At 39.1% G+C, this 19,832-nt stretch overlaps 2 protein-coding genes across 5 annotated transcripts in view; one reads left to right on the top strand and one right to left on the bottom strand.

Moving 5' to 3' along the window:
• Positions 1-6: 6 nt before the first annotated feature.
• Positions 7-19,382, bottom strand: DGKE (diacylglycerol kinase epsilon). 4 transcript variants are annotated; one of them, XM_082373389.1, is made up of 12 exons: positions 19,271-19,382; positions 18,220-18,696; positions 10,475-10,634; positions 8,907-9,026; positions 6,656-6,799; positions 6,254-6,411; positions 5,823-5,874; positions 4,621-4,734; positions 3,501-3,572; positions 942-1,069; positions 615-726; positions 7-234 (listed from the first exon to the last, which is right to left on the bottom strand). In XM_082373389.1, the coding sequence occupies exons 2-12, from the start codon at positions 18,672-18,674 to the stop codon at positions 55-57; spliced, it is 1,695 nt and encodes a 564-aa protein (XP_082229515.1). In that variant the 5' UTR covers positions 18,675-18,696; positions 19,271-19,382; the 3' UTR covers positions 7-54. The 4 variants fall into 4 exon arrangements, with proteins under 4 accessions (XP_082229515.1, XP_082229514.1, XP_082229513.1 ...); XM_082373388.1 differs by lacking the exon at positions 19,271-19,382 and adding an exon at positions 18,961-19,170; XM_082373387.1 differs by lacking the exon at positions 19,271-19,382 and having other exon boundaries at positions 18,220-19,170.
• The window catches only part of LOC309618910 (uncharacterized protein C17orf67 homolog), a 33,237-nt gene continuing 32,629 nt past the window's right edge, over positions 19,225-19,832 (top strand). Inside the window, exon 1 of the mRNA XM_082373401.1 lies at positions 19,225-19,446. The gene's annotated coding sequence lies outside the window, so the exon portion shown is untranslated. The remainder of the gene's footprint in view (positions 19,447-19,832) is intronic.

Here is a 19,832-nt window from a genome sequence, read left to right as displayed (position 1 = left end):
TGTGTATCTACTCGTTTGTGAGGATTCTACACTAAGTTCTCTTTCCTCCTCCACCTACTCCGTTTCCTTTGTGTCCTCTGGATCTGAAGTACTAGAGATGTCGTCATCTGTTTGTTCTCCAGAGAAATATAACATCAGCGCGTGTGTCTTGTGGGTTATGGTGACAGTGCAGGGCCCCTGGGCCCATGGCTCCCCATCTACCTGCATTGGCATCATCGAGCACTTCAAGATCAGCTAGAATTAGGGACAAATAACGAGAAAACAGTCAGTCCCCAAAAAGCTCAGAAAAATCTTCCTTAATAACATCCCAAGTCCCTTAACCCTTCTCAGGGACATTTATTAGCATTTCACTCTTAGAAAATTAATCTGAATATATCTTTATTCCTCAATGGTTTAAGGGATTCTTTTTCACTGAACGCTTCACTTCTTCAGCTGGATTGAGGGTCATATTTCCTGTTTCTCCCCATCCTACTCACCACTGGTGGAGGGTGACCAACAGCATGGGCTGTAAACCACATGATGGTTTAAGGCAAGGTATAGCATGTATATTTACTTCTACACATCAATGGCTTAGAAATGGACAAGTTAGTCCATGGTAGCAATATTTCACCTACCCGCACTGTATGTGCTTGTCCTATTCGAAAAGGATTTGCCAGTTTCACTTGAATCTGAGCGCAGTGGAAAGACCCATATACTCCAACAACTTCCAGTAAACCATCATCATGCCTAAAATTGGACAAAGGAAATATGGATTATGTGATGCAATAAAATAAAATCAGCCCCAATAGGACAATTACTTTTTAACATAGGTGGACCAACAACTTATTAAGTATTGATATTAACAAGGTATACAATAAAGAAAATCTGTGGGAAAAATGTTAAAAGTCTACAAAGAACAACAGAAACCAGTGACATAAAAAACCACTTGCAAATGTACATACCTGGCTAGAGGGTAAGTCTCATCTCCCATCCCTTCCCACAGTCTGCAGCCACCGCCCCAGTAGCCAATGTTCAGAACGATAATACCTTCCAAATTCGGCAGTTCTACTCGCTCACCATCCAGCTCTAGCTTTAAAGAAATACAAGGAGTAAGTTACTTCAGGGCACGCTACTTCCAGACATAGTCACTTACAATTCCCATCCATTTTCATACACATAAGATGTGACAGCTGGTATGAAGACTGCTTCCTACTCCTCACTCCAGGTAATCTGGCCTTTCTCACCTGTTCAATGTTTACTGTAATAAATGGATTATAACAAATGAAATTTTTTAAAAACCAAGGTCATCAAAGAAATCCTTTTTTGTTGAATCCCCTTATATTTTCAGGTTTTATCTAACTTGCTGTTTTAATAGCACCTCACACTCTGCTTTCTGGGAACGAGACTACTTCTCTGGATGTTCCTCCTCAGTCACTACTCCCAACCTCACGTTGAAGGCATTCCACATAGCTATGTACTGGGCTCCTTTCTCTTCTCTACACACTCTGGATTGAAATCTGAGCCACTTCTATCTTGCTAATTGCCATCTCTGTGCTGATGGCTCTATTTTGCTTGTCCAGGAAAGTGAACTGGGCTAGATCTGTACATCTAACTGCCCACAAAACACTGCCAACTGACTGTGGCACCTAAAACTCCCATGCACAAAACTGAGTTAAGCATCTTCTCTGCAATCTACTTTCCCAAGAAAGAGTAGCACCACCCCCCACCCCACCCCCAACGCCGCAAGCCTAACCAGAAACCTGGGAACTATCTTTGACTTCTGTGCCTTTACTCTCTATACCAATTAATCACTAAAAACAACTGATGGGGCTTCTTCTAAGTATCCATCCTTCTCCATCATTCCTGACAGTACCCTAGTCCAGCAGCCCATCGTTTCTCTAGCTTTACTCTCCTCTTATTCATCTCTCAAAGATTGGTTAGACTGACACTTATCCCCTTATTACATCCCTTCAATGGCTTGACTCAGTGCTCATGATGAAATCCAAGTTCCTTAACAAGTCACAAGTTCCTCTGTGATCTTGGCCTCTGTCCACCTCTCCAGCCTCAGCTCTCTTACCCTTTTCTCTCCCGCAAGCTATGGTCCAGCTTGAATACACTCAAATATGTCACGTTCTCTCTTGTCTCTGGGCCTTGGCACATGCTGTTCTTAGCCTAGAATAATTTTCACCTCTCTTCACTTAGCTAAGTTTTATTTAATTTGCAGACTGCAGCTCGTCACTTCTTCCAGAAAGACTTCCTTGTCAGTCACTTTCCCTAGACAGTTTCCAGTCCCTGGGTTATGTACTGCTCTTATCTATTCCTCTAAGACCGCATATTTTCCTTATCAGATCACTTCTCATGCCATATTGCAATATGGTTTAATGTCTTTCTTCTCTCCAGACTGTAAACTTAGTGAGACCGAGGGATTTATCACTGTACAGCTAGTACCTAGAACAGTGCCTGGCATTTTGTAGGTGGTTTCACAAATAATTTTTGTATAAGTAAACTATTAGACAAAAAAAAAAAAAAAAAAAAAAGTGCTACCTTGTATGCTTCACTCTACCCCTGCTATCGAAGCCCAGGAAAAAGGAAATACGATAAAGCAGAAGGAAACATTTTCTATGGCAACCCTCGCCATTCCTCCTTTGCCGTGAGCTCAGCGTCTACCTCACCGCAGCAGCTTTCCCTGGTGAGTGTATAGTCAGGCTCCTCCCTCCGGGCTCATTTTTCACTCTTTCCCTAAGTTGTTTATTGTTTGGCTCTTCCCTTCTTTTTTTTTTTGGCCGAGCTATGGTATGTGAAATCTTGGTTCCCCAACCAGGTATCAAACCCACGCCCACTGCAGTGGAAGTGTGGAGTCTTAACCACTGGACTGCTGAGGAAGTCCCCCTTTTTACTTATTTTAGTAGTTCCACGTTTCTCTGTATTAATGTCTTTGCCATTGCTATTAACCATTACAGATTCTTTTCTGAAGCAAGCAAAGAATACATATAAAACTTTGCCAATATCGTGATGTCGGGGTGCTGTAGCAATAAGCAATCATGAATATCCTATCTTTACTGCTCATACATTTCTATTTCGCTTTAGTATGTAAGAGAGATACATCACAACCATAAAAGGAGTTAAACTTTGGGCTTAAACTTCCTCTGAGAGTCCATGATGAGTTAGGCACTGTGTCAGAAAACTTCACATGGACGCTGTTCAGAGTGTCTAGGTAACAGACTCTGGAGTTACATAAACCTGGGTTCAAGTCCTGGTTACCTGTATCCTTGGGCACTTTGTATATGTGGGCAAGTTATTTAATTTCAAATAGTTTTCTGCAAGATGGGAATATAATAGTACCTGCCTTACAGGTTGTAGTGAGAATTCAGTGGGAAAATGTGTATAAAGCACTTAGTAAAGCGTCTGGTACACAATAAATACTCCCTATGTGTTAGCAAAATATGTTAATAGAAAATTCAGCATTTTCATTAAAAAAAAAGTTCATAATCCAGAGACCACCTAAAAGTTTAAAAGCTTACCTCAACTTTTTTATTCAAATCTTTACATTCTTGCACTAAACAATCTTTGGTTCCATAAAATAAGTAAACAGCCTATGAGAAATGGACAGAAAATATGATATTAAAGCAATCTAACAAGCCCTGTAAGCAAGAAAAAGACACTGAACCAAAGCTCCCTGATGTGATGGTTGAGTCATGTATCCAGAGTGGACTAGATACAGATGGAAGAAGGGGCACCATCACTTCTGAGTTTAATTAGCCCATTTTTTCAGGGGAATGTAGGATGGGGTGGTTTGTGCTTAAATGCTGTTTTCTCCCAGTTTATCCAAAAAGGTACACCTTATAAAGAAATACTATGTTAAAATTAGAAAATTCCACCTTTTCCTACTACTTCAGATCACTTAATGAAAGTAACACAGGTAAATCTAGCAAACATTTTATAATCACTTTTGAATACAGAAAGGTTGATGGAAGCACTGAGATGTTAATTAGCAACTGTATAAACAGCAATTCTTATTGCCTTAGTAACTATATTAATAAAAGGGAGCTATTTGTAAATTTGAAATATTTGTAAAACAGAACCAGGAACAAAATTGTTTTGCATCTATTTTTTGCATCCTATTGCTCAATTACCAAAAGTCATTAAAAATATTCCAAGACAAAACTTCCACCAAAGGAATCAATTGTACTAGAAACCGGAGATCATCTCAGTTAAAAGTGCAGTAAACAAACTGCTCCTTTTCTTACCTCATCTGCCTCTTAAGAGTTTTTTCAGGCCAATGGAATCTAGTTTTCCATTAATGACTTCACCAAAAATTTATCCTACCTAAACTTAATTCCAATTCTACTTGCCATTTAAGTAAGATAAGCTCTTATATATTCCATTTAGTTGCCATCTAAGCGAAATATGCTGTAAAGCGTTCCGACTCTGAGTTAAAAAAATTTTGTCATGGTTATGAAATACTTTAATAAAATACATTTAAGGATCTAATTTGACAGTCTTACATAAAACAGAACAGGTAAATGTTTCCATAAGTTAGTTCTATCTCAATCTAGTTGAAAGAGTGCTAGATATAATTGAACTCTTGATTTTTACTGTACCTTAGGTGCTAAGCAGGAAAGGTTATTTTATCCAACACACCTTATTAAGAATTCTGCTAGAAAACAGAGATGGTGCCTTCTCACGATGAGCATGAAAATTGAGGGCCATAAGAGCATCAGGTCCAACAGAAAAATAGTTGTTCATTGTGAATTCCTGTGGAAAAGGGTAAGAATAAGCAACAGATTATGCTTCCATCCAAACCTGTGTTATATAATATGTAAATCTTAGTCTTTGTGTTCTTTATGAAAATTGAGTACTTTCTGCATTCACTTTTTGCGTAGAGTTATTTTATGCTATCCAGTGAAGTTTCCAGAGATAAAGCTTCAGTTCAAAGGCTGATCCTATAAGATATAAATTTCACTTTCCATTTCTGGTTAATATGCTACATCTAAATGGCTCTACCTTGCACCCAGGCTTTCCACTCCTGTGTTCCCATTACATTTGCTTTTTACTTCCATTGCAACTCTCAGGCTCTCAGCTTTTTCAGTCTCAATCAGGCTATTGGTCCCCACTTAACTTATCTTACTTCCCAATCCAGCCTGGATTCCCTCAACCTAGCTGCACTTGGTCTTCTTCCTGAGCAATACGCTTGCATTTCTGACTTCTTGTTCAGTGGGCCACAGACTCAAGGTTGACATGCCCAAAATCTTCACGCATTTTCTTCCTATTCAAACCTGAAGCTCTATTTTTCTTATCTTGGTTAATGTCACTTCTATACATCCCGTCATAAAAACTAGAAATCTGGTAGTAATGTTTTTTTCTCACTTCCCCTAATACCAATCAGCTGCCAAGTCTTGATCAATTCCACCTCTAAAACGTCTCTGAATTGTCCTCATCCTAAGATTCCCTTTTTTTGGGTCATAGTGCAGGTTTCTAAGCTATTTTCACACTATCTCTAGAGTATCTTTTTAAAACTACAGACCTGCTATCTCTGTATTACTTGCTATTTACTAACCATGATGTGCACCCTCTCGCCTCTATTTCCTCTACCTGGGAAGCCTTTTGTTCCTTTCTCTGTTGATCTAAATTGTATTTACATGTTAAGGACCAACTCCCAGGTCACTTCCCCTGAAATATTTCCAGTCTGATCTACCAGGGTGGAACCAGGCACACCTGCAGCCTATTTCATAACCAGCTCCCTAGAGATAAGGACCTGTCGCTGCGTCCCACCACAGCACCACAGTGGAAGCACTCCATCATACTTGTTGAGACCACTCGAAACTGCAGCCCTAAAAACACACCTTGAGTTTTCTTAAGTTGTAGTATCCTTTATTTGTTACTTGAACTTTCCATCTAAAAAACAGAAGTTAAAAAAAGAATCAGTAATTATTACCAAATTAACTGCCAATTAACTATAATTATTACCAATCAACTCTGGACACCTGGTAGATGAGGTTCTTCTATTAAAATAGCATTTGGAGAAATAAGCACATTAAAGTGAGTATGTAAGTTTTGGAATGAGTACTCAGCCTAATTTATGACTTCAGTCCTTACATAACAACAAAATATACAGCAACAAAATAAAACACCAGTATCCATGTATAAGTACAACTAACATAGTTTTTTACATTTAAATTACATTTAACTTTACAACTATACAAGCCTTCATTTATAATCCAAACAATATTCCCAAAGCTCAAGAAATCTGCTTTTGGGGGGAAGTATAACTTACCTATCTAGTTTAACTCCATCTGCTTCCATCACGTTTCTTAAGACTTGTGTGACTGGGATTTCTCCCGCATAGCCTGTACCCCAACCCAAGGTATTAGATAGATCGTTGCCCGTTCCCAGAGGCAAGACTGCAACTTGTGGAATGTATTTCTCTTGTCCCTACAATATAGAAGATATATTTTTGATTTTTCTCTTCAGACTATTTGTAGGGTAATAGTATTTGGTAAAATTTAAAGCCAAAGCAATAAAGATACAAATATAATAATAACTGCTCAATCACAATATTTAAAATTGGCAATGTCTTCTAATATTCATCTGCATAATAAAAAATATAAGCACAAATACTGTATAGTTATCTTAGAAGTGCTTCTGTGAAAGGCAAGTAGGTCTTAAAGATGGATACCTTAATCTTCATTTCATCAACTGCATCCAGGACCCAGCCCACAGTCCCATCCCCTCCACAAACAAGGACTCGAGCTGAGTAATAGGGAAGAAGAGTACAAAGTTGCAGGGCTTTGACAGGAGGAGTTTTAGTAACATCAAAAACCTAGATGTGAAAGAAAAGGAAAAAATTATTTTATCTTACACTGTCATCCATCTGTGAGGATAATTTCCTTCTAGATGAGTACATAGATATGCTTAAATAACAATACTGGCTATGATGTGTTTATCTTTAACAATATGCCAGGCACTATGCCAGACTATATTCACTGTGGATCATCCCAATGTTGACCCTACAAAGCACGAGTAAACCTCATTCTACTGACCAGGAAATGGAGGCACAGGAAGGTTAAATAACTTGCCTACGCTTCCTCTGATAATTAGGTGCTGATATACAAATTCAATCCTGTAGTTTATCCACTACACAATACTGCCTCTTTGCTGTTCACATAAAACCAGGCCATGCTAAGTTCACCTTTAACTAGTGCTTCATATTTTATACAGGATTTAAAAACTCCATTACTAGTGCAAGTTAGTACCAATTTCTGGAAAACAATTCTGCAATATGCATAAAATGACATAAAGGTGAAAGGATCCTTGATACCTATAATTCTGTAAATGATCTAGGAAAATATTTCAAAAGACGAAAATGCCCTGTGTGTAAAGATATTTAGTGTGGCATTATTTATAATTGCACAACCTTAGAGAGAAACTTGACCTCCAACAGCAGGAGACTGGATAAATACAGATATATCCATTTGATGATTTCTTAGTCATTTCATACATAATTATGAGGACTATGTTGCAACACAGAAAAATATACTTTTAGGTAAAGAAAACAGAATGTAAACTTGTACCTAGATTATTGTTACAGAAATGCTAATATGTAAATGCACAGACAATTCACGGAAAGAACATGGGCAAATGAAAACAACTGATGTATTTGTGTGCAGATAATGCAGGTGATTTTCTTTCCTTTTATTTTAAAATTTTATTCATTTATTTATTTTGGCTGTGCCACGTGACTTGCAGGGTCTTAGTTCCCTGAACTGGGACTGAACCCCAGGCCACGGCAGTGAAAGTGCTGAGTCCTAACCCCTGGACAGCCAGGGAACTCCCCTTTCTCTTTCCTTGTAAAATTATTTTTATATTTCCTTAAGTTGTGTAATGTTGAAAGGGAAATTACAAATTAGAAAGAAAAGTTATTGCATTTATGATTGTTGTACAATGAGTTGTTTAGTTTTTCAAAATAGAAGCCGCTAACATGTCAGCTCAATCTTAATGGTCTGAGTCTTTTATTCTTACATTTAAAAATGTCGGTGTGCAATTACTCCCAATTTCCAGCAATCACTGTTTCACTCTGTTTCTATAGATTTACCCTTTCTGAACATGTCACATAAATGGAATCATACAATATGGGTCCCCTGCATTGGGCTTCTTTCATTCAGCATGTTTTTGAGGTTCATTTATTGTAGTATGTATGTACGTATCAGTAGCTCCTTTTTATCACTGAATATTCCACTCATATGGGTATATCACATTTTGTTTTATCCAGCCACTGACTGATGGACAGTGGGTTATTTTCACTTTTTGGCTATTATGAATAATGCTGCTATGAACATTTGCATAAAAGTGTTTGTGGGATATATGTTTTTGTTTCACTTGGGTAGATTCCTAGAAGTTCTAGGGGGTACGGTAAATTTATGTTTGACTTTTTTGTTTTAAAAAAATATCTATTTATTTATTTGGCTGCGCTGGGTCTTAGCTGTGGCACGCGGGATCTTCGCTGCCGCATGCGGGATCTTCGTTGCCACATGCAGGATCTTCATTGCGGCGTTGTGGGATCTTTAGTTGCGGTGTGTGGGATCTTTCAGCTGCGGCATGTGGGATCTAGTTCCCTGACCAGGGATCGAACCTGGGCCCCCTGCACTGGGAGCACGGAGCCTTAGCCACTGGACCACCAGGGAAGTCCGTTTGACTTTTTAAGAAACTGCCCAAGTGTTTTCTAAAGTTGCTGCAGCATTTTACATCCCCACCATGAGAACCCCTCTTTCTCCACATATTTGAATGGCTCAATACTTTCATAATTATTATTCTTCCCTACAATCAGATGATTACTGGTTTCAAGCATTAACAACCCTTACAATTTATGGAAAATGTAAAACTAAGAATGAAAAGATTAATACAGAAAGGAAGGTTTTCTCTTTGGTTACCTGTACGGGATTTAGGAGGATCCTGAATTCTCCCAGCAGTCCTTCTCCCATATTAGTTCCACTACGAGAGTTGGCCAGGATTATTAATGGAGTCCACTGCTTTCCAAGCTTAGACGCTAGCTAAAAAAATTAATGTGAGTGAAAAGACCTTAATATCTCAAAGATGGTGAGCAGTTAAGTTTTTCATTTCTTAATAAGAACAGTGCTGTAAATCTGCTGAGAGAACAACTATCCCAATCGATACAATATAAAAATCAAAGAATTCTAAGAATGGAAAAGTTCCTTAGAAATGAACTAATTTCTGCTTAATATATAATTCTCTTCTACATTATTCTGGATAAGTCATCCAGTATATCCTTGGATACTCATGTAAGAAGAAACTCACTAACAAGGCAGCCCATTCCACTGCTAAATCAAATTATTAGAAAGTTTTGACTTAAATTGAGTTAAAAATCTGTCTTTCAACAACTTTCATTGTTCTACTTTTGACTCCTGAGGCAAGGAAAAATTTCATTTGTTCTTCCATATACCTGTTGTGTTCAAACACCAGAAGCATTATATTGTTTATTAGTCTTGTCTCCCAGGCAACACGTTTCAACCCTTCATAGAATGGACATTGATTTTCTCTGCTCTCTCAACCCTGACTTTCCTTTTCTGGATGAATTCTAATTTTCAAGCTTTTTTTTTAATGGGGTATTCAGAAATAGATTCAAGAATCCAGAACTGTACAAAGCCCAAAGTCAAATGAAATTGTTTCTCTAATCTAACCACTTCTTTCCTCTCCCCTTCTCCTTGTGGATATAACATTAATGAAGATGTTCCACGGTTTTACTTAGTGATTCTCATCCCCTATGATCTCAGATTGAATTCAGATACGTAAGAGTTGTCCATTTAAAAAAAAGTATCACAACAACATTAAACATGTTTTTAAATTTTAACATCCCTCTTTCTTTTGCAGGAATATTGACAAAGATGACATTTAAGATATAAAATCTGAACTTGGAAAAAACAGAATTTAGTTTTAGAATGAAATAGTTTAACTACTTTGGGACATTCAAGTAGGAAATAAATGCAGATTTTACAGTTTTTCCTTCAGAGCTACATGAAGACTGAAAGATGTTTGTACCAATTTTCATACATATATATACTGCCAAGCTTTAATGCTCACCATTATCTGTGGAAGCATCTAATGTGCAACATAAACTTATCTCCAGGCACCCTACATGAGGTTCCAAACGAAAAAATTCTTTTAGAACAACGTGTGAGGAAAATCTCTGTTTTCTTTTCACTGACAATAATCATGAATCCCAAATCCGGCTGTTCATCAGAATCATCTGAGGACTTAAAAAAAATAGATTCCGGGGACTTACCCTAGATCTACTAAATCAAACATGGTGATGGAGGTGGGCTCAGAAGTCTGTATTTTTAAAAAGCTCCTCAAGTGATTTGGACTCAGTGATTTAGGAACCACTAATATGATTCTTCTCACACACACAGTTGTGTTTCATACACTGACTTAAATAACTTTTTGGAAATCAGTTACACAAGGAAAAGTAAACTCTGATTACCATTGCGTAATCTGTTTTTTTGTCTTTACGCATCTGATTAATGGAGGTTAAATAACTTGGTGGAATGATGAGGTTTCTGAATTCTCCAAAATCACACTGTTCATTCTTTAAGCTATTTTTCATACACTCATCATGTACTGTTTTCTGACACCAAATGCACCTGAGGGAAGGAAAAAACAAAGACAATAATTAACTTTAAACCACAATCTTACTCATCTGCAAACCAATCATTTTTGTCAAAAAAACCTGAAATAGTAATTTCATCATCAATGAAAAAATCTGGCAAATAAAAAATTTATAATTGTATCTGAGCAATAAACTTTTTTTTTAACGTCCCTTTTTTTTTTTTTTTTTTGGGCCACACGGCATGTGGGATCTTAGTTCCCTGACCAGGGATCAAAACCGTGCCCCCTGCAGTAGAAGTGCGGAGTTGTAACCACTGGACCACCAGGGAAGTCCCTAAAACAATAAACTTTGAGCATACTTGACAGTTTAATCTAACAGTGGTTCTTAAAGTGTGGTCTGGGGAAGATCCTTTCAGGGTGTCTCTGAGGTTAAAATCATTTTAATAATAATATGTTATTTCACCTTCACTCTATCCGAAGTATACAGTAGAGTTTTCCGGAAGCTATATGATATATGCTAAATCAACAGACTGAATGCAGTAGATAGGAGGCGCTGACTTCCACACCAAAGAAATGTACCAAAAAAGTAAAACGATGCCCATCTTCTCACTAAATTTTCACAAAAATATTTTATGTTACCATTATTGTTATTTTTAAAATGAATATTTAAACAATTTCTCAGTTTTAATTTACAACGTGGTAAATATTAGTAGATATAATCCACATAAACAAAGCTGGTCTAGAACAATGGTTTTGTGTACTATCGATTTGTGCTTTGGCTGGAATAGGTTCGTGAGGCCTAAAGACCTTCAGCTTAAATGCCCCACTGGCCTGCGTCCTTAAAAGAGTTCCTCAGGGTCCAGTTTGAAAACCTCCTGACTTATAACCATCTGTGAACACTTTAGCAAATATAGTAAAATAGTCAACTTCTTATTGGCAGTTAATATGAAACTAATCTATATGTTTGTATCTGAAGTACAGACAGATATTTATGTTCAAATTTGCCTCTACATTTGAACGCATGCATGAAACAAGCAGAGAATAGTGCTGGCAAAGGCCCTGGGTTTCTATTATTAATCCGCTAAGTATTTAATCCACTCACAGATAAGACAAATCTAACTGCATAGACAAAAAGAGGTCAACAGAAAACAACGGTTATAATTAAATAAATAAAAATAAGAAAAAAAGAGGATAAAAACTTTCACCCCAAGGTCAACTCTCTTGGACTTCTATTTTAAGGTTTTTTTTCAGCTGGATGTTCAGGTTTATCAAGTAATTACTGCTATTAACTCAAGAATCCTATTTACTGCTGGAATTACAATTATCTGCAGGATCTGTTAAAGGGAAAACTGTAAATTAACTTGCATGATAACCTTGTTAACACTTGCTTTCAACCTAAGCTTGAGAAACTACGATAGACTGCTAATGCAGCCAAAGTATACCACCTCCACCTACTGCTCTACTGTTAACTTTAAACTAGCATATTATTACTGAAAATAACCTGAAAGGAAACCCACTGAATTATTTCACAATGGTTTCCTCTGGGAAGAAAAATGGGACCGAGGGATGACAAGAACATTCTCTTTTTACTCTATGTTCTTTTGTATTGCTTGAGTTTCTAAACACCAGTATCTATACATGAACTACTTGCATAAATTTTTAAAACTGTATTTTAGATGATATTGGCTTATGCTTTAGAATTTAGAAAATACAGAAAGACATAAAAGTCATCCAGAGATAGTTACTCTTAACTTTTTGATGTATTTATTCTCAGTTTTACAGTCCCTATATGTTTATTTTTCAGGTTAGGGATATGATGTATTTTTATATATATATCTGGACAGTACTTTTCTTTGGAAATTATATCATTAATTCTGTCCTATGCCATTAAGTATTTTTTAAAAAACATGGTTTGTTAAGAATGTATTAATATCATATCACATGGATATATCATAATTTTTTGTGAATTGATTCATGGTCTATATTCGTCTTTTACTAGGTTTTAATAACTGCATGTACTTTTTATTTATGTAGGATATCAACTTCTTTTCTGTCATAGTTATTACAAACATTTCAGTTTTCTCTTAAATTTACCTTTTAATGTACTTTATTTTTTGCTAGACAGATCTGTATTTCCCTTTGTGGTTTATTTAAATGCTTTCATGCTCTGAAGTCCTTTACCTTTCCAAATTAGATATTCGCCTATAGCTATTCCTCCCTCACACTTCAGTTTTCATATTTATGCCTTTAATTCAGTGCTTCTTAACCTTCTGGGGCTACAGATTCCACTGAGAATCTCATGAAAGTGCCAGGCTTCCTGGAACCTTATCTATCTATGAACTAAGAACTCCTGCTTCAATCCATCTGGAGTTTATTTTGGTATAGAGTGTGATATGAAGAGTCAACTTTTACTTCCTCAAAGAGCACTTGTCCTAGCACGATTTATAATCTTTTCTATCCCACTGATTTGTGACACCTTTATCATTTAATAAGTTCTCATAAATTTCAGAAAAGACTCTTTTAACCAAGATGATGGCTATTATCAGCCTTTTCTCTGTAAAGGTAAAGCCAAAATACTTACTCCTTATTCAGCTTTATATTTTTCCTGAGAAATAACACAATCAAAACCGAGACCTGTTCTCGTTATATATTTTGTAATTGGTATTTTATTTGACCTAGGTTTCAAACCTGATGGGAAAATAAGACATTACTAATAATGTCTTGATACTTTAGTTTTAGCAGTCATGTCTTTGAGTGATTGTTTATGATCTTTATTCTTTCCCCAACTTTTTATTTTGAAAAATTTTAAACCTACACAGAAGTCAAAAGAATAGCAAAATGAATACCCTTAAACCAACCCTTAACTCTGATTCTTAAGTAACATTTTCTCCCACATTTTCTCTCTCTCTTTCAAAATAAACTCATATTTTGCTGAATCATTTGAAAGTAAATTATGGACATTATGAGATTTCACCTTTCAATACTTCAGCAAGTATTTCCAAAAAACAATGATAGTCTCCTTGCTTTTACACACACACACACACACACACACACACACACACACACACACACATACATATATTTAATTTTTATTGGAGTATAGTTGATTTACAATGTTGTGTTAGTTTCAGGTGTACAGCAAAGTGAATCAGTTGTACATATATCCACTCTTTTTTAGATTCTTTTCCCATATAGGCCATGACAGAGTAGTACTGTTCCCTGAGTAGAGTTCCCTGTGCTATACAGTAGGTCCTTATTAGTTTCTTGCTTTTTTAAGTGTTTTGCATTAAAAAAATTTTTTTTACAGGAACACAGGTAAGCCCATCACCTATATTCCAGCATTAATATATTAACTGTAATTGCTTTGTTTCATTTCTATCTATCCATTAATCTATCTTATTTTTGGTGCATTAAAAATAAATCGCAGACATTAGAATATCTCCTAAACACCTCGGCAAGCAGGCATATCATTACCTTGAGTTCATTATTTGTTTATAGGTTTTTTTCTTTCAATGTAAAATTTATATATGATGAAATGTACAAATATGTACATCTGCTGAGTTTTGACAAGTAAACATAATTATGTAACTTATCCTTATGAAGACACAGAACATTACCCTATGTGCCATTCTTGTGCAGGAGTATGACTGTTTTATTAAAAAAAAAAAAAAGTTTTCTCTAAAGTTACCTGTTCACAATAGCTCTCTTCTTTAGTATGCTGGAAGAGGCAACAGAATTATATGTGAAGCTGAGATGGTCATCTATGAAATTCATACTAGAATGGGGTTGGCAAACTACAAATACATCTGCCTCCTAATTTTGTGAATAAGTTTTATTGGAATATAGCTATGCCATTCATTTACGTACTCTCTGTTGCTAGTTTTGTACTATGATGGACGGTAGAGTGAAGTAATTATAACAGATCATATGGTCTGCAAAGCCTGAAATCCTTAGTTTTGGCTCTTCACAGAAAAAGTATGCTCACCTCTGTTCCAGAAGATAATCTGGTATCCTTTCATTGTTTCAGATAATTAATGAAATGAATAAACATTAGAACCCAGAATCATAAAGTTTAAGATCAAAGCCTAGAGTAAAGCTGCCAATGTAATTACCTTCTAAGAGTCAGAAGCTTGTTTTATTAATCACTGTGTGTGTGTGTGTGTGTGTGTGTGTGTGTGTGTAGGCGGGTGTAATGAAGAAAAGGCTTTATAAATAAAAGATTTTTTTAATAAATAAAGTGTTTTATAAAGGTTTTTATAAATAAAATACAATATAAACCAAAAAGTTTTCTTAATGAGAGACAGAACACTATAAGGAACAAAGGTTTATTCAATAAACATAATGAATACTTAAAAATAGAACTTAATTTCCTATTTTAGTCAGAATAGAGGTTAGAAGAAACGAAAGAAGTGTGGGGAGCAGTGATAAGATGATACTAGGTGCAGACATAACTCTGCCGTGGTTGGGGCAGAGGCAGGAAAACACAGAAAAGAAAGAAGCCTACAGGGAAAATAGGATCCAGCACAGTGCCTGGCACAAAATATATGCTTAATATGTGAAAACTAAATAATGACAGTGAGTATAAATTAAAAGTCCTTTGTCACTTATTCTGTAGCCTTTAAAATCAGTTACCACCTGTCATATGGCCCTTCAAAATGCTACCTTGTTGAACAGTCTTCATAGTTCACTTGAAATCTTAGACTTCCCAAAAATGTGATGCAGACACAGAAGGAGCCCTCCCCAGGGCTGGATAAAATCCAGAGAGGGACAGTCTTGTCTGTGTTTAAAGGTTGTAAATATTTATTCTGTTCCTTTTTCCAAAATATCTCATTCCTACAGAAGGTCACAGCAGACTGTAATCCTGCATAAAATTATCTGCCAAAATAAATCAGAACATTGCAAGATACATACTATTTCAGGACACTGTGCTCTCTTCTCCTGGGAATAATAAACACTTCCTGAATTATACAGGAACCATTCTTACCACGGGTGAGGCGTTCCAGCGTGCTGGGAGCAGACTGCTCAGTAACCGGTAAGAACAAGCTAAGGCAGAAAAGCAGACCTATCACCGCCATGTGCATTGTGCTCAAAGGAGGGAACAAAAAATTAAGGACAGAAGCTCATGTTTAAGAAGTACATAAATAGAGCAGTGGTTCTTGAACTTTAGAGTTATCTGCAGGGCCTGTCAGGCAAAGATTGTTGGTTGCCAGCCCAAGTTTCTGATTCAGTGTGTCTGGGCTGGGGCTAACACTGCCAGGAAAAATAGAAGATGCTCAGTTAAATGTGAATTACAGATAAACAACAAATAATTTTTTGGTCTAAGTATGTCTCAAATATTGCAAACATTTTATTTTGTATTAAATACAAATATTTTATTTTAATTTTGTGTGCTAAACCTAAATCTGTGTTAGAATTTGCATTTGTAACAAGTTTCCAAGTGATACTGATGCTGCTGGTCTGGGGACCTTACTTTGAGAACTACTGAGATATAGGATATGATATCATCATTAAGAAGGAAAAATTGGGGGCAGGGGTGAGTAGATTAGGGAAGTGTTCCTGGAGCAAAGGGCCCAAGATGAGTCATTAGGATGCCTCGAGTCATTAGGTTGCCTAGATTAGGGAAGTGTTCCTGGAGTAAAGGGCACAAGATGAGTCATTAGGATGCCTCGAGTCATTAGGTTGCCTAGATTAGGGAAGTGTTCCTGGAGTAAAGAGCACAAGATGAGTCATTAGGATGCCTAGCGGGACTTCCCTGGTGGTCCAGTGGTTAAGACTCTGCACTCCCAATGCAGGGGGCCAGGGTTCGACCCCTGGTCAGGGAACTAGATCCTGCATGCCGCAACTAAATGATTCCGCACGCTGCAACTAAGACACGGCGCAGCCAAATAAATTAAAAAAAAAAAAAAACTTTAAAAAAAATTTAAAAGGGATGCCTAGAATCTAGCCAGGAGGAGGATACTTAAGCCTTGAGGAAAAAAAGGGTAGTATGAAAAGGGTATTTAAAGGAAACCACAACCAGCCTGATGTTGCCGGTGCATAAAGCTTAATGCAGTGGTGGTAGATAAGACTAGATGGGCAGGCAGGGTCCAGAGAGCACGAGGACCTTGTATACCACGTTAAACACTTGGAGTTAACACTGAATGACCATCACTGTAAGTGATGGGGGTAATTGAAGGGTTTTAAACAGAGCAGAAACCCCAATCAGATATGCATTTCTAGAAAGATCATGTGGTTGGAGAATCAGAGCACTATGATTATTTGTTAAGGAGTATACGAAATGCAGTTAAGATATTTATAGAAGCCATTTTAATCTAATTCTGCACAGACACAAAGAAGGGAAGGAAATAAAACAATATTCAATTCATGCCTTCTTTCCAACTAATCCCAATTCTCCAAGACTGAAGCTTAACTAGGGAGACAAGTATGAAATTTTTTAAAAGACACTGGTAACCTAGCTCTCACTGATGCCAGAAAGACATCTAAATTTGAAAGATATCAAGTAATAATGGTTATAAATCTCTGTAGTTGTTTAAAGTATATATTTTGGTAACTTTTAAAGTCTAAATCTGAAGTATAAAATTATTAAAATAAGATTTAAAAATAATTGTTGATATAACAATGCTCATGCTAATTAAAAAAAGGATTTTTAAATAAAATAAACAAAATATAATCAAAAAAGTAACTTGCTATCTCATGCCAGCTTTCTATATGTTTAGGGACTTTTCAACTTGTCAGAAACAAAACCCATCACAATGAAGATGTCCAGACTTAAGGCAGAGAAGAGGCTAGGGGTTAGTATTCCTAACCCTGTACTGCGGGTTAGAAATTCGGGATGCCAGTTCTACTTTACCACTGAGTAAGTTTCTCTGAACTATCAAATTCTCTCAAATGTCAAATGAGTTAGAACAGATAATCTGCAAAGCAGCATCCCCTTTTATTACCAACCTCTAACATGAACAAAGGACATCTCCACCTATTTTCAGACAATATTTAAGAACACAAATGTGTTGTCCAGTGTGTACTTAAATGCTCTTAAAATATTCTTGGATTAATCAAAGTCACTTGTCTAAGATGCTACAGGTCCTGAAAGACCATCTGGCAAAAGGAGTGTTCTTTTGAAGTGTATTTCACTATAGCACCGAATATAGATGAGAAAAGATACTTAAAGTGCTCCCCTGGAATGACACTTGTTTTCATTGTACTCGTAACACAACACCCAGGATGAATCAGTTTTGAGACTCTAGGGAAACGTTAATTTGTTCATACTTCATTTTTCCTCATGCAAAATGGAGCTAAACAATAGAAACAGAAGCTAAAATATAACATACAGTGGCCATAAAGTATGTGGCACTTAGAGACCTCTGGATGAAAGTTAAGAGCCAAGTTGTATTACCCAAAAGGGCAAGTTGGCTAAGGAGTGTAGGCTAGATGAATCAACTAGGCAAATGACTATTGCAAAGCTGCCTCACCGTATAATACCAGGGCTAGTTATTAGCTTGTGTCCTCTAAGTGGGCAGTTGAGGCCATTTGTGGAGATCAAAGCAGGCTGCTACGCCCACTCTTTGAAATCCTGACTCCCTCCAAGCATTGTGGGACAATCAGTACCCACAAAGGCCATACCTGTAATCGCAGAGCTTGGGTTGACTGCCGCATTGCTGCTTGCATACCACACAGTAACTGCACAGGGGCACGTTGCCCCGGATCCAGTGGTGGTGCATGGCGTCCAGGGCCTTGCTGTCATTCTTGAGCATGATCTCCTTGCAGTGGAAGCGCTTGTCGGCCTTCTTGAGGCAGCCCTCGTCCACGCGCAGCCCGCAGCAGTCGCAGAAGGCGCCCTGCAGGATGTGCTGCGCGCACACGCAGCAGTAGGTGGGATGGCTGAACAGGTCCGTGTCGCGCCACCCATGCTTGCTCTTGCGGAAGATGTCCCTGCGGTGCAGCTGCCGGCGCGACCGCTGGAGGCTGCACCAGAAGGTGATGAACACGGGCAGCAGCACCGAGCACAGAGTCCACAGGACCAGGTGCCCGTCGGCAAACAGGCCCTCGTAGGGCGCCGGCCGCTTCTCCCCTTCCATCTTCGCCAAGGACTATTTCTAACTAGGAGAGACACGGGCGGGTCCACATCGGGCTCGCTGTCCCCGTCCCGCCCTCCTTCCTGCCTTTCAGGGGATCCCAAAAGCGCCGTCGGCCCAGGTGGCTCCGCTCTCTCCAAGGAGGGGCACGCGCGCCGTCTTCCCCGCGGCCCGACCCCCGTGCCTCCGGGTCGCCGGGCCGCGGGCCTGAGGCGCCGAAGGGGCGGCGCCCAGGGCTATCACGCTCCGTCCCCTCCCTCCTCCTCGGGCCCGGCCACCGCCTCCTCACCTCACCCGGCACGGGGAAAGGCGCAATCACAATGTACAGGCTGCCCCCACGGAAAGGCCGGCGCGGCGCCTACTCTTTGGGCGCGACGGCGCGCGTGGGCCGCACGGAGCCGGCTAGCGCCAGTAACCGTTAGCCCACGCCTAGCAAACACGAGTCCTGCAGCTCTCGGGCCCGCGCGGCCTCCCTCAGGCCCGCCCCCGCCCACCGCGCGGCCCCGCCCCTCTCGCGAGGCCTCGGGGGCCAGGGCCCCGGCCGCCCGCCCCTCCGGCCCCGCCCGCCCCTCCGGCCCCGCCCGCCTCTCTGGCCCTACCTATCCTGGGGCGGTGGCGCGGCTCGGGGGGCAGGCTGCGGGCCTTCCTCCCACTCTCGCGCCGCCAGGAGGCCTGCGGGGGCGTGCGGACACCACTGGAGCTGCCCGGGCCCACTGGAGCCGCGGGCGAGGGAGGGGCCTGCGGCGAGAGCTCGGCGGCTGGGCGGAGGTGTGAGGTGCGACCGGAAGGCCGAGAGGCCTGAGGCGGTAGGGCCGTGGGGAGGGGGAGGAGCTTGATGGGAAGGGCGGGCCCTGTGGGCGGAGTAACAATTAGGTCGGGGCGTTAGAGAGGATGGATGGTTGAGCCTTCTTAGTGTGTAATCAGCGAGAGTTCTAGCATGAATGATTTACACAGTATAAATTAACCTTTTCTGTGACTTCCAGCCTCACTGGGGGAGGTGGGAGCTGGCGCAGTTTTGAACGTTGTAAGGGAGAAAACTGACAGTTTTGAGAGTGTTATGTACTGATAGAACAGGACAATCCAAGTAAAAAATTGGTAGCTGTCACCTTCGCTCTCGCTACTTATTAAACAGAAAGCTGAGGGCTTACAATGTGCCAAACA

This window comes from Balaenoptera borealis (assembly GCF_965194805.1).
Source record: "Balaenoptera borealis genome assembly, chromosome: 20".
Taxonomy (NCBI): domain Eukaryota; kingdom Metazoa; phylum Chordata; class Mammalia; order Artiodactyla; family Balaenopteridae; genus Balaenoptera; species Balaenoptera borealis.
The sequence above is the reverse complement of the archived record's forward strand: the minus strand, read 5'-3'. Positions and strand labels throughout refer to the sequence as shown.

Coding starts and splice junctions, on each gene's coding strand:
- DGKE (XM_082373389.1), bottom strand. CDS start 18,674: ATGGAAGGGGAGAAGCGGCCGGCGCCCTACGAGGGCCTGTTTGCCGAC. Junction 6,412..6,655: donor TTGATGAAATGAAGATTAAG/GTATCCATCTTT, acceptor TCTATATTGTAG/GGACAAGAGAAATACATTCC. Junction 4,735..5,822: donor ACAACTTAAGAAAACTCAAG/GTGTGTTTTTAG, acceptor CCTTTTCCACAG/GAATTCACAATGAACAACTA.